General features: G+C 45.6%; 2 protein-coding genes across 7 annotated transcripts in view; both read left to right on the top strand.

Annotated features, from left to right (window-relative positions):
* Positions 1 to 6082: 6082 nt before the first annotated feature.
* On the top strand, positions 6083 to 10926 carry CKS2 (CDC28 protein kinase regulatory subunit 2). The gene is made up of 3 exons (XM_032470790.1): positions 6083 to 6239; positions 9214 to 9341; positions 10591 to 10926. The coding sequence occupies exons 1-3, from the start codon at positions 6181 to 6183 to the stop codon at positions 10641 to 10643; spliced, it is 240 nt and encodes a 79-aa protein (XP_032326681.1). The 5' UTR covers positions 6083 to 6180; the 3' UTR covers positions 10644 to 10926.
* Positions 10927 to 12552: 1626 nt separating this feature from the next.
* The window catches only part of SECISBP2 (SECIS binding protein 2), a 39377-nt gene continuing 30154 nt past the window's right edge, over positions 12553 to 21775 (top strand). For 5 of the 6 annotated variants that reach the window (XM_032470787.1, XM_032470786.1, XM_032470789.1 and 2 more), the window contains exons 1-5: positions 12553 to 12707; positions 13709 to 13857; positions 19338 to 19587; positions 20063 to 20186; positions 21451 to 21680. In XM_032470787.1, the coding sequence (XP_032326678.1) occupies positions 12672 to 12707; positions 13709 to 13857; positions 19338 to 19587; positions 20063 to 20186; positions 21451 to 21680 (789 nt within the window). In that variant the 5' untranslated portion in view covers positions 12553 to 12671. Of the gene's footprint in view, positions 12708 to 13708; positions 13858 to 19337; positions 19588 to 20062; positions 20187 to 21450; positions 21681 to 21775 lie in introns of those variants that run through there. The other variant, XM_032470788.1, reaches the window with a different exon arrangement.

Genomic DNA, 21775 nt, shown 5'->3' with positions numbered 1-21775 from the left:
GTCCACCTCCAGGAGGCTCTGCCCACACAGACCTCAAGGTGAAGGGCGTCCCAAGAGCTGTGCAGCACTGCAGGCCAGAGGGAGGCACCCCCACATTCTCATAGAGGTTTTCAAACTTAAGTGTACAGGTCACTTTTGAAGGGGAATAAGTCTCTCCGATCACCAGTATTAACTTTAAATCCATTATACTAGAGAAAAAACCACCATGATATATTTTTATTATAATGTTACTTAAATATATACAAAATTAGAATAAGGCTTGTATCATTTAAACAATTAAAGACAATAAAATGTTAAATACAAATGTGGACTGGATAAAAATGCACAACCCAAAAGTTGAGAATTATGTCTTATTCAGTGGATTTTCTGATGATTTCAAGCCTGGGAGACAGCTTCTCATGTTAGAGCAGGCAGAGAGCTAGACATGACCAGAGAAAGGGGGACATAGACCAAATGGCAGGAATTGGGCAGAAAGGAGGGGCACAGGCCAAATGCAGGAAACCACACATCATGTGAGCCCCAGGGGTCCCTGGGCAGAGAAAGAAAAGCTGGAACCTTTGGGCTGATAAGATGTCACAACTTTTGGGGTGATGAGAGGCCTGGAGACCACAAAGAAAGGTGGGAAAAGGCAGGAATCTCCAGTGTCCGAATGCAACTTTTTGTTCATTAAAATTAGCCTTGCAGGTCAAAAGTACTCATTATGCACTGACAACATGACACTTCCGATCCAGACTAAATAAGGACAAAACCCCCTCCTCCCTTCAGGAAGGTGGAGTTGGGGTGAAAATCTGGGAATATGACCCCAAGCCCTTCCCTCCTTAATGAATATTCCGCCCATTCACTTTTACACCCTATGTAACTAACTTGCCAAAGAAACGGGCAGCCGCTCCCCTGGGCCTGCCCGCTCTCCCCTAAGAGTGTACTATCCATCCTTTAATAAATCCTCACTTTACTTTTCTTAACCTCTACGTCTTGTCTCTGAATTCTTTCTGGGACGGGACAGGAATCTGGAACACCGGCTGCATCCACCAGCAACACTTAGAGCTCTGAGAGACTGCTCTGAAGAGGTAGGGGAGGAGCCAGAGCTCTCCTGTGTAAGGAAGATGCAAGAATCTGGGCTCACGGAAACCATCCCTTCGATCTGCACCTTAGCTCTCCAGGGTCAGCATCCTTTTCTTTCCCATCCTGTGTTCCTTCAGTGCTCACTGTCGGGTCGGCTGGGTGGCTTGATGGCTGCAACATCCTTTGTTTACTGATACGGCAGGCAATACTTTTCATTCACACAAATGAACTTCAGTTTAAATACAAATTAAATTGACTTAAACATAATGTGAGAATGTTTTGCTGAAGCCAATGATGACTGTCAACACAATATGACAGAATGGGCACAAAGATGGGGGTTTTTTGAGGCCAGCATGACTTACCCACCCCATTGGGCTTTCTGATACTTCATATTGTGATTTTGTGCTTTATGAAAGAAACATATATTTGGTCCTTGACCCTGTTCCTGGCACAGTTCCTAAAACCCTGGTAATTTACAAAGACAGGAGAGTGAGAAAGGTGTCTTTTGTTATGTTAATGAGGTGACTTTTGGAATGCACTTGAGGATGGAGGACTGGTTACCAGGGTAACCAAACACCTGACTATCGGTTGGAAATTTTAGTCCCATCTCCTGACTTCCGGGGAGGGGGAGGGCTGGAGGTTGAATCAATCACCAATGGACAATGAACGCAACTGTGCCATGAAATCTCCATTTAAATGCCCCCAAAACAGGGTTTGGGGGGATTCTAGTTGGTGAACATGCGGGGGTCTGGGGAGAGCTATGAGCTCAGAGAGCGCGTGGAAGATCCGTGCCCTTTCCCCACGCCGCGCCCTGCGCATCTCTTCCACCTGGATGTTCTTGAGTTACATCCTTTTATAATTACCTAGTAATTTTGTAATTGGCATCCTGAGTTAGAGGGCATTGTTGGAAACTCCAATTTGTCTTCGGTCAATCAGAAGCACAGGTAACACACAGGGATCGCAACTGATGTCTGAAGTCTGTCTGTCTCTCCACTGTCATGTGGGGGGGGGGACAGGCAGTAGGACTGACCCTTAACCAATGGGACCTGATGTAACTCCAGGTGGACAGTGTCAGGACTGAGCTGAACTGCAGCCTACCCAGCTGGTATCTGGGAATTGCTTGGTGGGGTTGTTAAGGGCAGACCCTCAGCCCACCCTCCACACTCTGGTTTGTGATCAAAATCTGAAGACAAATCCTTCACTACTTTCTCCTAATGACTGCAAAACCTTCCTCTAGAGCTCCTTTTGTTTTCTTTCCACATATGCAATCTAATTCTTGGCTTCTCACTGGCCCACAACTATCAATAGGAACAAAAAACATGCTTGGGCTCTGAAATTAATAAGTTACAAAGATGACGCAGAATTAATTTGTCCATGGGCTTAAAATGCAAGATTTAAACAGTCTGGCAGAGAACTTGAGAAGACTTCAGATCTATGAAACCGAATCTGAGAAAGAAATACTGCTCATAAAAGCTGTTTTCTTTCACAGCTGCTTCCCTTCTTCCATGCACATCTTCTGGTAACTTTTTTTTTTTTTAACTTTTGTTTTTTGGAGGGAGAGGTAACTACGTTTATTTATTTATTTAACTGAGGTACTGGGGATTGAACCCGGGACCTTGTGCATGCAAAGTACGCACTCTACAACTGAGCTACACCCTCTCCACTCTTTTGCTTAACTTTTTAAAGAAAGAGTCCACAGTAATAAGATAATAAAAATCTTGGGCAGAATCCAATTTTTCACCTATGAAAAAAGTGACAGAAAATGTTTCAATAAGAATAGTTAACAACTTGATTAGGTAAATTCAGGAGACCTTTTACATTGCCAGAGTTCGCTTTTTTAGACAATAATAAATGAACTAAGTTACTTTGCTTTATTTCCAATATATTTTGAATTGTCTTGAATTTCTTTCTACTTCATTCAGCGCTTTGTAAACAGTAATCTCTTTCTTCATGAATCCAGTGCTGCTTGAGATTGCTACTGTCGGTCTATTCTTGCTGCTTTTTAGGTGTGATGTGCAACTTCTCCCTGGAAGCTGTTAGAACTTTCCTTTGTCCTTGATGTTCTTAAATTGCACTATAAACTCTCTCTCCAGTTATATTTTTTTCTCATCCAGATTACTCAGCACTCTCCAAGCCCTTTCAATCTGAAGTATTTTATCTTTCCTGAAAACTGAGGAATTCACAGCCATTGTATTTGTGTATTTCCTCTCCTGTTTATTTTATCTCTCCTTTTGGGACTCCTCTTGTAACGAATGTTGTCACTTCTCCCTTTAGCTTCTGGGTTTTTCTACTTTGTATTTTCCATCTCTGTATCCCTAACTGATGGTTTCTGGGGCTGTTACTCAACCCTATCTTCTAGCTCACTAATCTGTTCTTCGTTAGTATCCACAATGCTTTCAGTTTACTTATCAAATATTTCAACTATTAGTTTTCAATAATATTGCCATTTGACTCTTCCTTAAGACTGCAGTTACTAATACCCTTAAATCTCTTTTGATATTTACAACTTATAGTCATAATTCCAAAAAACTATTAATCAAATGTAAAAAAGAAAAACTTCTAAAGTATTTGATGAAACACAATGTCTATTTATGATAAACGCTTTGCAAACTAGGAATGAAAAGATTACAACCCCAAATGACAACGGGTATCTAGAACTTCAACAGAACTGCAGTGAACACTGTACTGGGCTGGTTATTACATTCCAGTCTGTTTGTCCATCCGGTTATCTTAATTTCTGTAAGCTGCTGCTACAGTCTTGATTACCAAAGTTTCTTAATAGATCATGATCTGCTAGAGTCCACTGAAGTGTCTTTGCTGTCACTGGCCCTTTTCTCATCCAAGTACGTCCTCTGGTTGTGGTATTTTCATTAGGGTTAGACCCACTACAATGTGGAATTCATATGCCATGCTGTCTTCCTAAGCATGAGCGAAGAATAACTCTTCACTTACTCAAGTCTTCTTTTATGTCTCTCAAAGTTTCATCATTTTGCACATCACAGCTTTGTATATCTTTAGTTAGGCTTATTCCTAGCCATGTGACATTTGATGTTAATATTCTTTGTGAGTATGTTTTCCAGTCACTTGTTTCTGGTGTATAGGAATGCAACAAACTATGAATATCAGTCTTATACCCAGACATATAAAGATTACACCAAGTGCAAATGAGTTTTCTTTCTCCCTTTCCAATTATTATGCCTTAAATTTCTTAATTGTGCTGGCTGACTTCCTGTACATTGTTCAGTATAATTGGATGTAATAGAACATTTTAAAGAGAATGCTTCTAACGCTCCCTAGTAAGAATTATATTAACTGTCTTTTTTATAGACACTTTTACAAGGTTAACAAAGTTTCCTCCTCCAAATTACTAAGAGTGACATTACCAGTGAGTGGTGGGTTTCTAAGGGTTTGTATTATAAAAGAGCGAATTTTAGCAAATGTGTTTTCTGCATCCATTAAGGATGTTTTTCTCCCTTCCACTGTCAAACTGTGAATTACATGAACAGATTTTCTAATGTTAAACTATCTTTGCATTTGAAGCTATTATACCATCCTTTTTAAAAACACAAGCGGATTCAGCCGGCCAGCACTTTACCCGGGATTTTTACCTGCGTCTGAGTGGAAGGGACATTGTCCTTACTTGGTTCTTGAATCAACATTATTCTCGCCTAATACAATAAACTCTCGGTAAAACCTGGAAGCTTGGTGAAGCTCACCTGCAGAGCCACTTGGGTCTAGTTTGCTTTAGACTTTTCGTCACTGCTTCAGTTTAACCGACGGAAGGCTCTTTCTCCGGCTTCCTGAGCCATCACAGGGAGCCGGGCAAGGGGGAAGCACAGCCCACACACACGACAGGTGTCAGAGAAAAGGGGGCCGTAAGTGCAGCAATGGCAGAGTGCTAGGTGTGTTTTAGGTTTTTCTGGAGCCTGTACACTGTACGGGGATACACAGGTTATAATCTCAGAGCGAGATGACGTTATACTTGGGACCTCGGTAGATACTCCAGGAAAAGGGGGACGGACGGAACCAGGCCGGCTGCCCTCCCCGCCCGCCCCGCGCCTGCGGCCCTCCGCGGCGGCCCCCGCGGGACGCCTCCCCAGCGAGCCCCTCCCCGTCCTCCGCAGGCGCGCGCCGAAGGCAGCCCTTGGGAAGAGGGCCTTCCGAGGGCGAGGGCGGAGGCGCAGGCGCGGCCCCGGGGACGGCGCGGGGCACCTGAGCGCAGGGCGGGCCGCACCCGCTACAAAGCTCGCGTGGGCGACCACCACGCGCCCGCTGCGGGGAAAGCAGGGCTGCCACGCGGGTGCGCACGGCGGCGGACGCGCCTCCCCCCGGCGGCCGGCGGCGACTTCCGGAACGTTCCCCGCGGCCCGCAGGGTCCCGGGGGGCCGGCCTGGCACCTTCCTCAGGTCAGGGCACCGCGTCGGCTCCGCCGCGTCCCTACTCGCGAACGCGGGCCCTCGGGCGCCCGCGGGAACACAGCGCACCGCGCGCTCCCCACGCCCGGACTTCCCTCAGGCCGCGGTCGCCCTCCCCCACCCACCACAGGCCTCTGGGAAGGCGCGCCTGCGCACAGGCGGCCGCTGGACGGGCAGCCCCCACCCACTCCTCGGTCTCACCAAACCCCGCGATACCTCACCCCCACTACCCCCCAACAGGTTTGCTGCCCCAACGGCTCCGCCGACCTGGAACCTTCTAACCCCCTGCGCACGCGCTCTTCGACCCTTAACGTCCCGACTCCGCCCTTCCCTGACCACGCCCTTTCCCTCTCGTATCAGGGAGCTCCCGCCCCCACGCCATGCCAATCATCCATTTCTTTCCTCGGCCAACCTCGCAACAGGCCGCTGATTGGCTGGTCTTGGGAGCGAAGGCCGCGGAGGGGCGGTGACGATAGGCTGGAAGACGGTCTCAGCCTGCCCCCAGAGTGGGCGGAAGGTGATTGGTTGGCGCTCTCTTCCAATCAGCGGCGGGCTGTCGGATTCAAACCTGGCTCGTTCCGCCTGCCGTCGGTTGGTCGCAATCGAGTCGTTGCCTTGGCCTGACGTGGACGTGCGGCTCGCTGCGCCCGCTTTTCTCGCCCCATCGCTCGGGTTCCGCGCTGCTCCCCCGTCCGCCGGCAGGATGGCCCATAAGCAGATCTACTACTCGGACAAGTACTTCGACGAGCACTACGAGTACCGGTGAGCGGGAGGGCCGGGCCCCCTCAGCCGCGGCCTCGAGCGGGCCTGGGCCGGGGTAGGGAACCGGGCGGCTAGGGCGGGGAGCCGGGGTGAAGCGCGTCGGGCTGGGGCTTGGGTCGGGGGCCAGAGGTCGGGCGGGGTCGGCGGAGGAGTTGGAAGTGCGGCGTGTCGGGGTCCGGCCTGCCCGGCGGGAGCGCACCCTCCCCTCGCCCGTCCGGCCGGCGGCTTCCGCCCTTTGTTCCCGAGCCTGCCGCCGCCCAGCGGGTCCCCAGAACTTTCGGCCGAGTTGTCGGGGCAGCCCCCCCGCCCCTCCCCGGCACAGCAGGCGGAGGCCGGCCTGAAGGCAGCTCTGCTCTGCTGATGGCACTGAGACGCACCTTGTGCGGGAACCGCCGAGGAACAGGCGGCTTGGGGTTTGCAGTGTCGCTGATAGCTGACTTCGGTGGGCGCCGGTGCTTCCCCGGGGCCTGGTGACGCGGCCCGGTATCAGAGGGCCTTCCTTCGCGGACTAAACCGAGGACGCGAATGGACCTTAAATGGGCGTTGTTCTTCCTGCTGGTGTTTATCGGCCAGATGACCTTGACTTGGAGGGACTTGGGGCTTCTGCATCGTCGTGTGATGCACTGCAGAGTAGCTTTTGAATTAACCTGTAAAATTAGCGACTTGGATTGCGGGAGGGAGGACCCCCTGCGTCCTTGTTGGCTTTCCTGTGGGGCGTGGCTTCAAGTCCAGCCCGGCCCAGTTCTCCCGGGCGGTGACGGGGACGCAGCCTTCGGGAAACTACAGCGTGTGGGAGGGGCCGAGGGCGACCTTGTTTTCTGTGCCTGTTCTTGCAGGTTGGCTTTCCCAGAATGCTATTTGAGTTCTCTCCTCTCTCCGGTCTCTTAGAAATCTATATTCTCTGGAGAAGAACTGTGGATCTCCTGGGCAGCTTTACAGATTAGTAGTACCTGCGTTGTTCCGTGTTGCTAGCTGGAACAACCTCTTGTTTTTGTGACTGTAGATAAGTTTGAAGTCGACTGTCTTATTTTTGCATAGTAACTACATACTGCACAGCTCTAGTCCTCTAATACGTTGGCATAATGCTCAATCATGTGAGGTCAACCAAGAGTCCGGCTGGGGATCTCCAATAATGGACAGAATGTAAAGTACAATTGGAAAAATACTGTTCAACACATTTGGCTCCAGGTGGAACTTCTCAGGACTGATGCCTGGCTGGCAGTAGTTCCATTTTCCGTTTTCAATGCAGTAGCATAATCAGTGATGAGCACTAAGTAAACTAGATTGTGCTATCAAAAGTTTAGCTTAATTTACTAAGTGGTTTGTGCGTAGTAGTGAATAGAAGAAAATCCTGTTACACCTGAAATGATATATTCTAATCGAATATTAATTAGAGTTGATCTTTCTTGACCAAGCTACTTGCATTCATGAAACAGGAGAGTAATCTCCAGAGATACTTTAAAGGGAAATCTAGACCGGTAATCACTGATGTGATTCTGGGGTGGGTTTTGTATACTGTTGTTCAGCATGCAATGTGAATTTCAAAGCTAGCATCTTAAAAGTAGACATTAAAGCAGCATTTCCAGAATGAAGTAGCTAGTAACTATTGCTAAGAATCACCATGTAGTTCACTGGAATTGGTAAAATTTTTACCAACCATGACACAGTAAGCATAATTTGATTTGGTGGCCTTGTGGCCATCAAGCAACATAGGACAATTGTTAGAAGGCTTGATTTTGTTGGGCAAATGATAGGAAACTGGTGCTTAACCAACCACCCACAGACTAGAACTTGACATTTTAGTGCTTATAATGGGTTATGGGTTCAGCCAGTTTTCCTGTGTGCCAGAAAGTGGCCAGATTGCACTTTTCTCACTCCTCAGCTAACAGACTCATAGGTAGATGTCCAATACTGGTCAAAATTCAGTGGGTGGTAATTAATGGATGAATCTATATAAAACAACTAGTGCTACTGGAAGTGATTAAAAATGAGGCTGGGAATTTTGATTTTTATGAAGATCCTTTTCATTGTAATAAAGTCAGTGGGGGTACAGATTTGTTTTTAAGAATTCTTCAAAGCTACAAGTACATAGTCTCGATGGTTGAATATTGCATGCCTTCCTTAAAAATTGATCAAAGGTTTGGATATAGGTCAGTAACTTATTGGAAAACTGAAGGTCTGTGTGTGAGGTAGTAAGTATGTATACATGTCAATTAGTGTTTGCTTTTAATTTTGAACAAAGTTAAAGCAATTTCTGGAGTATATACAAGGACTTGTTATTTACTACAGATCTATAATTTTGAAGCCCAAATTGACCGTAACAAGTTGGATTCCCCCCCCCCCCCCCCTTTAAAAGGCTACCCAGGGCTGGTATGACAGCTTCTACAATCAGGGACCATTCTCAATTTATAATCACTTTGGTCCTAGATGGCTTCCCTAGCTCCCTGATCACATCAGTCGGCTTCATAACCAACAGGAAGAGGAAAAAAGAATTGGGCATGTTCTTTCCTTTTGAAGATACTTCCATAAGTTCCATATTTTCTGCTTATATCCTATTGGGCAGGATTTAGTCACAGGTGACCAGAGGTAGCTGCAGGGAAGGCTGGGATGTTTTGGGTAACCATGTGTCCCACTTAGTTTTTGAGGTTCTATTTCTGAAGCAGACTGAGGCAACTGGCAAGCAGTCTTCTATCAGGGAGAAAAGTTAATCATAAATAAAATGCCCTCTACTTCTGGACTGCATATTCTAACCTCTAGTTTGAACATAGGCCATCAAAAATCAGAATTAGAGGTAGTAGACAAAAGCCCTTAAGACTGATGCTGCATATGGTAACATGGTTGCTTCAAAGAACTTTGTTTTGAGGACAAAGAACTCAAATTTTAAGTATCTTAAAGATGCATGTGTAAAGTGATCATAATTGTAGGAAAGGCATATTCATATAGCGCACTAATATTTGGCTATATCTTTTAACAGACATGTCATGTTACCCAGAGAACTTTCCAAACAAGTACCCAAAACCCATCTGATGTCTGAAGAGGAGTGGAGGAGACTTGGTGTCCAACAGAGTCTAGGCTGGGTTCATTACATGATTCATGAGCCAGGTAAGTTTTGCTATTTAGGAAAGCATTTATTAAAATAGTAGTTGTTGAATTTTTTTTCATAGTGACATGCAGTGATATCTCAAAGTAACTCTCTGATAAGTTTGACTTATTTTTGAATGACTTGATTCCTCCCTAGAGACAGTCCCAATTTTATGGTAAATAAAATACCACAAGGTTGAAAATAATGCATTGTTCTAACTGCAAAAATAACTTATGAAGTAAAACCATACACTATTCTAAATAAGTAGGCCGTTTTATTTTAAAATTTGTGTCATTATTAATAGTATCTTAAAGTGTTTTGCCATAAATATATTTGGAATTCTGGTATTTCTTCTTTGAAAACTAAGAACTGGAGTGTCCTAAAGTTCTGTGTATAGAAACTGATGCAATTTGAAGTGGTTTTGTTTTTTCCTTTAGACAATTGGTATCTATCACATTAAGATTAAATGAGATAACATAGTGAGTGAACTCAAATTTGCTGCATACATTATACTTCTTGCGTTTTTATGCTATTATGTGGTATTTATTTTTCAGATACTAAATAGTAAACTAGACTAAGAAACCTTGTGCTGGTAAATTCTATTTTGGGGTAATCAGTCTAACTTGAAGGATTTATATTGCTTCGAATAAAATTTGAAGGGATAGAAGCTGAATTAGGTGAAACTAAAGCTATCTTGCTTTCCACTTTTGTTAAAGCAAAGTAGCAGCAAAAATTCTTTCAAGACATAACTTTTTTGGGATTGGAGCATGTAATTATATTAGAGTTCAGTCATTATATTAGAGTTCAGAAGTTCTTTCTCCAGATAATACAAAGCAACTGAGGAATTTAACCATAGGTTCCAGGTCTCCCCCACCTACTGAAACAGAATCTACAGGGCTGGGCCCCCTTGGATGGCCAGTTATTTTTGAATGAGGTGTTGTGTTTTCTCCACAAGAGATAACCTTTTCTTTTCACTGGAATTGAGATTCTGAAGATAGAAACCATTCTTCCTCTCAAGTGACTTCTTTATCATCCCTTTTCTTCAGTGTACGTAAAACTAACTGGGGGGGGTATTATCATTGTTATGTCTGTTTACTGTTGACAGCGACTTAGAAGCAAAATTTATGTCAGATACCTCGAGTAACATTTATTGACTATAGGGTTATTTTACTTCATTTTGCTTCAATTGAGAATTCTTTCCATTTTTGTTTAACAAATGAAAATTAACCATATTATATTAAAATAATATAAAACATTTTCTTTCCACAGAACCACACATTCTTCTCTTTAGACGACCTCTTCCAAAAGATCAACAAAAATGAAGTACATCTGGGAATCGTCAATTAAATCTTTTTCAAATTTAATGTATATGTGTATATAAGGTAGTATTCAGTGAATACTTGAAAAATGTACAAATTGTTCATCCATACCTGTGCATGAGCTGTATTCTTCACAGCAACAGAGCTCAGTTAAATGCAACTGCAAGTAGGTTACTGTAAGGTGTTTAAGATAAAATTTCTTGTCAGTTTTTCTCTTAATATAAGTGCCTGTTTGACTTTACTTGTTACTTTTGTTAAATAAAGTTTGTATGTTGCATTTATCAATGTTTGAAGTCATTGAGATTTGTTTTTGTTAAGGTTAATTTGTGATTATTGAGGTTATTGAATGGTTTCAGTTTTATGGATTTAGTCCTGAGGAAATAAATTCACTTTAAAGAAATAAAACTAAATGGTTTTAAACTTATTGCTTGATGTGATGAGGGTACCATTTAAATTTGCTTATGAAGAAACTAAGAATTAAGGATAAGTTTAATAAAGCCAAAGTAGATTTTACAGCTGTCAATCTAGTTCCTAGAGAATTGTCTAGAATCTCCAATTGAACAAAAAGAAGCACAATTTAATACTCTGGCGGCTTCCACTTATCCAAGAACTGCCACATCTAGTAACCTTGGTAGAAACCACTTAACCCCAGTTCTCTTTTCCATGTGCTAAGATAAAGTTTTCTATAAAATACCACAGCATTTGAAAAAGTTCAAAAGCACTATAAACACCCTTTGTTCCATATGCATTTTGTATCTGTTAAATTGCTTTTTTTTTGTTGTTGCTAGAGAAATATTTTAGACTTAATGCAAACACAGGCTTTTTATCTTCATTGCTGTGCTGAAGAAACCTTTTAAATGAGCTGTCAATAAGCATTAAGACCCCAGTGTGGTGGTCCACTGTATGCCCTTCTCTTTAGAAAAGTGCCTTTACACAATGAGCAGAATACATACTGAAGGTGTTGGTGGGCGGCAGCCTAAGACTTACTCCCATCCCCAGGGACCTATCCGCTAGAGGTCCAGGATTAAGCAACAGAAAGAAGCCAGAATTGCTAAGTAACTATTTAGCGTAGACCACAGTACTGACAGGGAGGGATGACATCCCCCCTTCAGTCTCCAGCGCTGCTTAGACCCTAGGCCTCTCCCCACTCTGGAGGTTTGGGTATATCCACGTGTATTTAATCCACCTGTGGACTCCACAAAGCAGGACCCCAGGAGATGCACTGAAGCTGCCTGCGTTTACAGCTTGGAATACCTGGCTGTCACTCAATAGGAAGTCTACTATTACCTCCCAGTTAAGGATTTTTCAACCTAATTAACCCCTTTGGTCACACTACTTGGCACTGCAGGCAAACCTTAAATATGCCTGCAGTTTCCTCCAAGTGAGCAAGAGTTCTTGGCTCTTTGCTCTGCCGCCCCACCCCCGCCCCGCCGGTCTCCTGGGCACTGCCGCCCATTTCCCACCCCACTTAACGCCTCCTGCCCTGTGGAGTGCGTTCTTCGTCCTACTTTTCCATCTCCGCCTTTCCCAGCACACTTCCTAATGGTCAACAGCCCTCTGTTGAACTGAGCAGTTTCGAAATTCTCTGTGGTTACTTCTAAACTGCTGTAGGTTCCTGGAAGTTTTAAGACGCCAAACGTGTTGGCTTTCTCCCTTTACAGGACTACAAGGCATACGGGACCCCTACCCCGCTCCAAATGCGCCGACTCCTCTTCTAGGCCCGGCTGACCGCATCCTGGAGGGTGTCGCTGCCTCCGCCGAGACGGTCGGCTGTAACTCCGTGCTTGGCACGGACCAGGCTACGGCGGCCTAGAAGGTCACCCCACCGGCCTCCTCGCGCAGGCCCAGAGCCGCCGCCGCGCGCACTTCCGGCCGGAAGCAGGGTGGGCCGGGGCGCGTTTTTGTGACGCACTTCCTGGCGTCTCCTCCGAAAGCGGAAAAGCAGGGAGGAGGAGCGTCGCGCCTGGGTCCCGCCGGCTGGCCGACCGGGCGGCTGCTGGCCTCGGCCCGGCCTCCCCCCAGCCGCCCGCCATGGCGTCGGAGGGGCCGCGGGAGCCCGCGGGCGAGGTGAGGATGGCTGCCCCGGAACGGTGTTCGTGCGCGGGCGGGGTGGGAAAGGGACGAGCGCGGGCCGGAGGCCGGTGGCGGACAGAGCGGGGGGAGGGGGGCGTCGGGGCGGGAGGCCGCCGTCCTCAGTCCCCGGGCGGACGCCGTCGACGGAAACCGCCCCCCGTCCCGAGGCAGCGTAGGGGCTGCGCGGCCGCGCGGGCCCACTGCGCTAGTGGGCAGGAGTGACTTAAAACGTTTTCTGAAGCGGAAGTCTGCCGGACGTGTTCAGCGTAACCTCTAGACACGGAGTCTTGGGAATCGCATGAATCGGCTTTCAAACGCATTAAAAAGCGTGATTATAAACTGTTACTGAAAGTGAATTTCTCAAGACAGATCTAAAAGCTGAAAGGAAAAAAAAGCCAACAGATTTGTACGTTCAAATTTCAACGGCTTATGACGATTATATATTGTATATTATGTATATTATATATATAATAAGTATTATGACGAAATTCTCCTGAGAGATTTTCTAGCAGAGCCTTTGCGTTTCAATAGAACAACTTCTAGTGGTTCGTTGAGTGAAAAGCAAGTGTTTTGTTTACGTTCTTTGAGAAATTTAATAGAAATAAGCTTCTACAGTGTGTTTTGAGTGCTGCAGTTAAGTTCGAGGGTCCCTGTTGGCCGAGAGAGGTAAGCTACCGTATTCCACGTTGAAGTTAAGGAAACGTTGTCAGTTGTGGGTTCTAACTATACAGTCTAAGTTGAATTTTACTCCCAATTTAATTGATGGTCCTTATTTTTCATTTTTAATATGTGGTAGGCTGCTTTTTCTAGTGGAAAAGCCTTTGGGGAGAAATTGTTAGCAAACAAATTCTTGTCTTTACTAGGCGGAAGTATTTGAACAGCAGCATTGGGATTAAGCGTTTCCCCGGCTTCCTCTCTTTAAGAGGGTTTTTTTTTGTTTTCATTTTAGTTTATCTCAGAATTTATGTAGCCAGAACCTCCCTGTTTTTCCTCAGGGCATCAAGTTGTCAGCAGATGTCAAACCTTTTGTCCCCAAATTTGCTGGGCTCGGTGTGCCATGGTTGGAGTCGTCAGAAGCACGAGTTTTCCCCAGCTGTGCAGCCACGACATACTATCCATGTGTCCAAGAACTACCGGTGCCTGAGTATGTATTCTTCTGAACGTCTTGCCTTACCTGGGGGTTTTCTTGCTTATTGCTTGGCTTGGATGATGGTTAGACTTTGACGTATGTTGCAGCTAACACATTAGAGTCTTCAGAGCAACTAGCGAAGATGCTCCCAGCCAGGAAGGGTCTGAGGCAGTGGCACACCTTAACTGTGTCCTGCACCAAAAGCTGGAGCTTCGACTCTCCTTTCCTTTTTCCATACTCATTGGATTATTTTGGGCAAAGAAAGTATGGAGACTGCATTGCATTTATTAGTAGGAAGTGCAGTTCCTTTGTGCATACAGTTTAAAACTATCATTTATCAAATGGGAGATGAAGTGGGGCAAAGGAAAGCTCAAGTAAGTAAATATGCTGCTTGGTTTTAGGGCTTAACATTGAGAAGTCTTGCTCGGCGACAGAGTGGGGCCTTGCAACCATGGCTGCCGCTGTGTGAGATAATTCTTTGGAAATTGCTGAGTTTTGCTGTTTTGTTTTGTTTTGTACATGTCCTGTGGAAATGGGTTCTACAAATTTTGATTATAAATTCTTCTAGACTTGAGTTGGAAGAAGGCTTATATTGTCCTATAAGTGTTCTTTTTTCCTTCTCAGGATTTATTTTCTAGGTATTTACAAAATGATTTCCTTTATTAGCTGAATTTAGAAAAATAAGTATTAAATATTTTACAAAATTGTGTAGATTTCTTGTAGATTTATTTTTAAGGCATGAATTGCCTTTGCTTATGTAAAAATCCTATCTTTATGTGTCTGTCAACTTTTTTGTAATTATTGATAAGCTGAACTTTATTAATTTCATATCCATATTTTACTTGTTAGTTATTCATGAAATTATCTATTTTTTTAACTTTTTTATTGAGTTATAGTCATTTTACAATGTTGTGTCAAATTCCAGTGTAGAGCACAATTTTTCAGTTATACATGAACATATATATATATTCTTTGTCTCATCTTTTTTCGCTGTGAACTACCACAAGATCTTGTATATATTTCCCTGTGCTATATGTTTCTGTCTTATAAATCAGACTTTTTTCCGTTTTTCCCCCCCATATCTACGTGGTGTGATTGAAAATAGTTTATACTTCATGTAAATTTTAGAACCGTGTTCACAAGGATAAAAGTTGGAATGAATAAAAAAATCATTGGGGTTGTCTGGTGTATTTAGGAAATATGGAAAGTTACGTTCTTTGACAGAAGCTGAAGCCCTGCCTGTCTGTGCTGAAAGCCTTTGGTAGGAATATCAAGCTTTCCGTTGTAATTTCATCTTTTGTAAAAGCGAAGTTGGCGTGAATCTCATTTGAGTCCTTTCCTACCTTGGATGGCTCACGTAACAAAATACAAGTTGTATCTCACTCCATGACAAGGACTCTAAGCCATCTGATGGGAGAGATTCTAGTGACCCGGAGTAAAGGTGGAAAACATTTGTGTAGCTGAAGCAGCATTCTGGCGGTAACATGAATAGAAAGTGATCAGAGGCTCCAAGATGCATAATGCTGAATTTAAAAATTATGTTTCGGGGAGGGTACAGCTCGGTGGTAGAGTGCATGCCCAACACGCATGAGGTCCTGGGCTCAACCCCCAGTACTTCCATTTAAATAAGTAAATAAGCCTAGTACCCCCCCCACCAAAACAAAAAACAAAAATTATTTCTTAACCTCTTATTCCTTTGTAGGTTTCGTGTTTGTTTGTTTGTTTAATTGTTTATAACTACGGAAAAGGTTGCCTGACAGTATTCCTGCCGGGCAAGAAAAAAAAAATTGGAAGCATGAAGCCAAAGGGCAAGGTTAGAAGAGACAGGGGTGGGGGTGACATGTGAGACTTTACACAGTGGAGAACTGGTTATCTAATAAGATGGTCAGTTTGAGTGTAAGTGAAGACTTGCATTACTGTAGTCAGATTTCATTTAGATGGCCATCTCTTGCTGCCTCGAGAAAGAGATTTTTTTCTGTAACAAACATACATCCTCTTTCCTACTTGTTCCACTATAGCAGCCTAATTCTGTGTGTCCTTAAGGAGGGGTGTGACCTTTTACCGAATATCCACCTCTCGTACCTTTAATAGTGCACTCCAGGGGACTTCATTTATTCATTTGGAGTTAATTATCAAAAGGCTACTGTATGGAAAAGCACTAGTTGCTCAGAGGGGGAAAGACTAGCACATGAGCTGGGCTCCACGTTTTGTGGGTCTTACACAGACTTGCACCGGTGAGGGGACGGAAGAGAGTGTGCTGCCGGTCTCCTCCAGGTCTATAATATAGGTAAGACAAGTACCAGCAGAAGTGTTTGGTATATAGAATGGGCCGTGTTTGAGAAGTACTGAGTATTTACTGGTGTAATGAACAAACGGGGATTATGCAAACAAAGCAAGTTCTATGTTCCCAGGGATGTCCCTGGACGATGGCTTTGCTGATGGTCATAGTGCATGCTTTGTGACAGATCCTGTGGAGCACATGCATGGGGACGTCTGTGTTTTCTTTGGGAATCACTGTCTATGTTCGCTTCTGTCATGCTCGCCACAATCCACGCGGTTGGCAGGCAGGGGTAGTGTTATCTTTACAGACAAGAAACCGAGGCTAGAAATGCTTGTCCAGGTGCCCAGGCAGCCCCAGGGCCAGAGTGAGCGTGTGATTCTTCTAACCTGAGTTCGGTCGTCTTCCCCAGAGCTGCTGTTGCTGTTGAAGTCGAGCTTTCTCAGTGTCTTGCAGTTGTGAAAATCACAGCGCCAGTGGATGCTTTTAAGTGAAACTTGTCATCTGTGAGAATCAGCAGTCCGCGCAGAGCATGGCTCATGCCAGGGGGTGGGTGGAGGGGTGACTGCATTCCTGACAGCCCCTGGCCTGGGCAGAGGCACCAGAGGCAAGATTTGTTTGGGAGACAGTAGAGGAGCCAGGACCCCCTGTTTAGGGGGCTGTCATTAGTCACCTGGAAGCCTGCGTGGTACAGCTGAGAAGTTTCGTGTCCCTGGTAGGAAATGGGTGTGTTTTGGATGGGCTCGTGATAGTCACTCCTGGATTCTGGTTCCGCTGTCAGGGAGAGGGACGAGCAGGCTTGGTTTGGGTTCTAGGCCCTGGAAGTAGAGAGGAAAGTACATGGAGACCTGCTGCTGCTGCAAAAAAAAAAAGGGTTCAGTGGTGGTTCATCCGGGGTTTGGTGGGAAAGATCCAGCAGTTTCCAGTGGAATACATGGGAAGATGTGTGGGGTCACTCATCAGAACACGAATTGGCAAGGGGGCTGGTTTGGGGACCAGGTGTGAAGTTTCGGACTTACATGTGCCGGATGAGGGGCGAGGAGACTGGTGAGTGGGAGCGGCCTGAAAGCTGGAGACAGAAGCCTGCAAGCGGTGAAAGCGCTGGAGCTCAGGCACACGGGAAGTCCTGAGCAGAGCGACGGGGGTCCGACAGGTGAGACGGGGGCAGCGTGGAGGGGCCCGTGCCGTGGAGGACCCTGGGGAGGCGTGTGGGAGCACGGAGAGGGCAGGGGGCGCCAAGTCCAGGCTGGTGGAGCGTTTCTGGTGATGTCATGGAAGGGCCAGACCCAGCCGACACCATGCCGTGGGGCTGCTGAGCCTGGGAGGAGGGAGGTCCTGGGAGACCTGGGGACCTTGGTGGTGACGGGGAAGGGGAGTGGGGCTGAGAGATTAGCAGGGGAGGTTTACTTCAGGAGGCGAGCTGCTGGTATCGAAAGGAGAGGGGGGTGGGATGAGACGATGGGGCATAAAGGAAGCATGTTACTGTGGTTAAGGGCCGTCTGGGTGGTTCGTGGCAAGTGAATTTTAGAGATGAGCCGTTTGAAGCCCCAGCAGGTGCTGCGGGTTGGCTCTGCGAGATTTTGTGTTATGTCTTGTTCTCTGCATGTAATTGTATTTGCCTTGGAAAAATACCAGCTTTCTAGAGGAAGAAGGACCAGTGAGGGGATATAAACCCAAGTGACTTGTCCAAAGTAGAAAACCAGAGAGTGACCCAAGCCAGGGTCTCCTGATTCACAGATGGACATTTTCTAGGTGACAACAGCCTTCAAAACCACCACCGAATCCTACCTACCCCCCCGCCTCCCTCCTTTACCTAAATTTCGTTAGTTGGTTCACTTATCCAGTTTTTGAACTTGGGATGGTCTTTTAAACTATTTTTGCTGCCAACCCATCCTTGCCCGTCTTTTGTGAAGAACAGGTCCTCCACTTTCATCCGTCCCCCCTTTGTTAAGTTTTCTGAGCATCTCACAAAATAAAACAGATTGACATCTAGGATTAGCATCTGGAGAGCAGAATGAAGCTTTGAGTCTTTCTCTTCTCAACAAAAAGCAGCAGGAGGCCAGGTGTTCTTTGGGGCAAAAAAAAAAAAAAGGTCAGCGAAAGAGGGTTCATTGGGATTTTAATTAGGAATACTTCACTGCTAGAAGCAATTGCTTATAAGTAAAAGATCTTATGAGATCTGAACTTACTGTAAAATATCATGACTCCATGGACAGTGATACCAGGCAGTCTGTAATTCAGTGCTGCATGGAAGCAGAACTAGGGAGCATTCTCATGAGGGTGTCGTGGGTCTCGTGTCTGAATAGCGACTCCCTTCTACTTCAGCGCAGGCTCTCACTTGCAGCCGAATGGAAATTCTAGTGAGTGATGCCTCCTCCCGTGTCTCCCGTGTCTCCCGTGTCTCCTGTGTCTCCTGACAGTCAGACGGCTGGGAGACCGTATGGCATGTCTCATCATTAGCTGTGGAGTGTCCTGCCTTTCGGGGTGGACCAGTACGTTTTGGGGTTTCACTGATTTGCTACAAGAAAATTTTGAGCTGTGGAAGGTCACCAGAACATCTGCTGGTGCTTATTTGTGGGAGTGAAAGGACTGTGGTTTGTATTTAATCCAGTGTGTAGCATTTCGTCGCTGGATCAGCTTTCACTGCAGAGTGGCTGAAACCTCTAGCCTTATACCACATATTCTGAAGTCAGTGTTAACTTTCCTTTTGGTTTAGCCTAGTAGCTTGAGCAAGTTGAAGCAGTAGCGGTGTTCACAGGTGGTTCTGTCTCGTCTGCAGGATGTGTGGTTCCCGGACCACAAGTCAGCAAAGGACAGGATGTGGCAGTGGCCTTGGAACAGGGAAGGGGCGGGCAGGCTGTCTGCAGGCGTCCGGAGGCCTCAGGAAGCAGGCCTTGCCGGTGGTAGGGGTTCTGTAAAAGCCCGCTCGGCAGGGAGAACGGTCTGGACGGCGCAGTTTGTTGAGAGAGGAAGCGTGAGGGTGGAAGGCTGCTGGGCCTCCCTGGGCTCTTCTGATGTACGAGGGGAAAAACAGAGCTAGTGAGGCATCTTTGTTTGCAGGTGAAGCGAGAAGTGCTCAGAAGTTTTGTTTGGCTTTTAATTCAGTGCTAGAATGACCTCAAAAGTAATAAAACGTTTAAATTTGTTTGTTGCAAAATAGTAAGCTCCTCGGTTTGTAGTATGAAATCTGCAGCTAAAATTTACCCTTTTTATTTAGACAGAAACTCTATACTGAAGATACAGCTTTTGGAGCTTCAACCTTTCCAGCTCAGTATTTACCTCCTGAGATCACTCTTCACCCATACGCCTACCCTCCTTACACCCTGGAGTCTCCACAGAATGTTTGCCGAGTGCCTGGCCCCCAGTATGATTACAGCCAACCCCGTTGTTTTGGAGGTTTTCAGACAGTGAAGCCACGAAATGAGCACACGTGCCCTCTCCCACAGAATGCGAAAGCTCTCTTCAAGGTCTGTAAGTGTTTTCGTTTCATTGGTCACTTTAGCATTTAAAATGTGAAGCACTGGTCAAGTCTCGCATGTTATTTTTTTTTTATTATTGAGTTATAATCAGTTTACAATGTTCTGTCAATTTCTGGTGCATAGCATAATGCTTCAGTCACACATGAACACGCATATATTCATTTTCATACTCTTTCACCGTGAGCTACTACAAGATACTGAATGTATTTCCCTGTGCTGTACAGTATAAACTTGTTTATCTGTTTTATGTATACCTGTCAGTATCTGCAGATCTTCAGCTCCCAGTTTCATTCTTGTATGTTATTTAAGTGCTACTTAACTTTTTTTGAGGTATTTAAAATTTGACTTGGTCTAACCTTTTTAAAACATGGTTAAGTTATGAGTACTTATGAATTTGCAAATTTAAGCCTTTTTTACAGTGGTAATTTTCTTAGTTTATGCTACTTTTTCATGTTTTCTGCAGAAGAAGGCCTATGAAGAGCAGAAGTTTGACAGTAAGAAGACCGATGGACCTGTATCATCTGACTTACAGTCAGTTAAAGGTTCACATCATATGCCCATTCATGCTGAGAATAGTTTGAAATCAGGTAAAGAGAACACACTCTGTAGCGTTCTGTCTTCTCGCCTTGTCTGCCCCCAGAAACATCACTGTTCTCTGAACAGCTGTTTTTGTGGACTTGTTCATCGTGAAGAACTGAGACTGTCAGACTTCCTGTGGGTCCCGAAGGCCTCTCCTCCCAAGGAGGGGAGCTGCGTGTGTGGGGTCTAGGCTATGCCTTTAACATGTTATCACCTTGCTTTATGCAGGAACCTCTGTGAAGGCGCAGAGCAAGTCGGTGACAATCACGTGCCTCCAGATGTGTTGTCACAGTTAGACCCAGCGTACTGTGTCTGATCGTGTTCATTCCTGAAACAGCTTCTCTGCTGTTCTGTTGGGACACTTTTTAGTAGGTGGGAGAGTTTGACTGTGGTTTAAACCCCCCCCAAACAATGCCAAGGCTGGGGCAGGATGGGTACTCAGAGGACGTGTCTGCTCTGGGCGCGGGAACTGCTGTTCCGTCTCGGGGTGAAAGTTAGTGCTTCTGAATGGTGGGCTTTCCCTGTAAGTCATTCACTGTTGCACTTTGCTCACGGCCATCACCTGTTTTGTAAAGACGTAGAACCTTGGTAATAGTGTGCTCACTGCGGACGGTCTGTGTTTTATTTGCATGTGTAATATACATAGTATTTACGTGTATAGCATATGTTGATACATACGTTTTTTCTTTGCGTTGACTTCACTCAGAAACCATCTGGTACATGGTAACGTGAAAGGTAGGTTGAACAGTTAACTGTACTGACTTTAGCCTTAGACCTAAATAATTTAGAAAGTGTGGGGGCTTTGTGGCACTGCGACTTGCAGCATCAGTCGTTCCCGAACATGGGACAGAGGTTGTAAGTTCAGTCCTCCATGCTTCCTTCCCGTTTGTCCAGCAAGCTGAAATGTGGAAAACTTACTATTGAAGGACATTTGTTGGGACCCTCTTAAACTCACAGGACTCTGAAGTGTGTGTTAAGAATAACTGAAATGTCCAGCCGTACAGTCAGGTTAAGGTAACTGTTTCGTCAGCTTTAGAGTTACTCCCAGAATTTGCAGTGTTTTCGTTTCTCTGCCTGGTGGCCCACTGTGGTCACTTACGTTTTCCACTGTGACGCAGACGGGCACCAACACCAGCAGAAGATCGGGCTGTTGGGACAGTACGTGTTGTTCATCAGTAGCAGTAGGCATTCTGCTCTGCAGTGTAAGTGTTGAGTACTGGTCATCAAACAACATCTGAATTTTTACCCCTACTTTTAATTCTGTAAATACAGGTGGTTATTATAAACGAACAGACAGGAAATCCAGAATCATTGAAAAAAGTGGATCTGCCTCCAAACCTGAGTTTGAATTTACCAGGTTGGATTTTCCTGAACTGCAGGGTCCAGAGAACAGTGAGAGACCAGAGACACAAAAGCCGCCCAAGTGGGGGCCTTCACACCCCGCCCCCACCGACATTTCTCTTCTAAGAGAAGTGGGGAAACCCGCTGCAGCGTTGCCAGAGGTGAGTGCAGCCCCCACTCCTCGTTCCCCTCTTCCTTGCTCCTCGGTGACGCACAGATGCAGGTCCATCACCTCAAACGCCACGCATCACAGCTG

This window comes from Camelus ferus, chromosome 31, assembly GCF_009834535.1.
Source record: "Camelus ferus isolate YT-003-E chromosome 31, BCGSAC_Cfer_1.0, whole genome shotgun sequence".
NCBI lineage: Eukaryota > Metazoa > Chordata > Mammalia > Artiodactyla > Camelidae > Camelus > Camelus ferus.
This window is presented reverse-complemented; position numbering and strand designations above follow the sequence as displayed.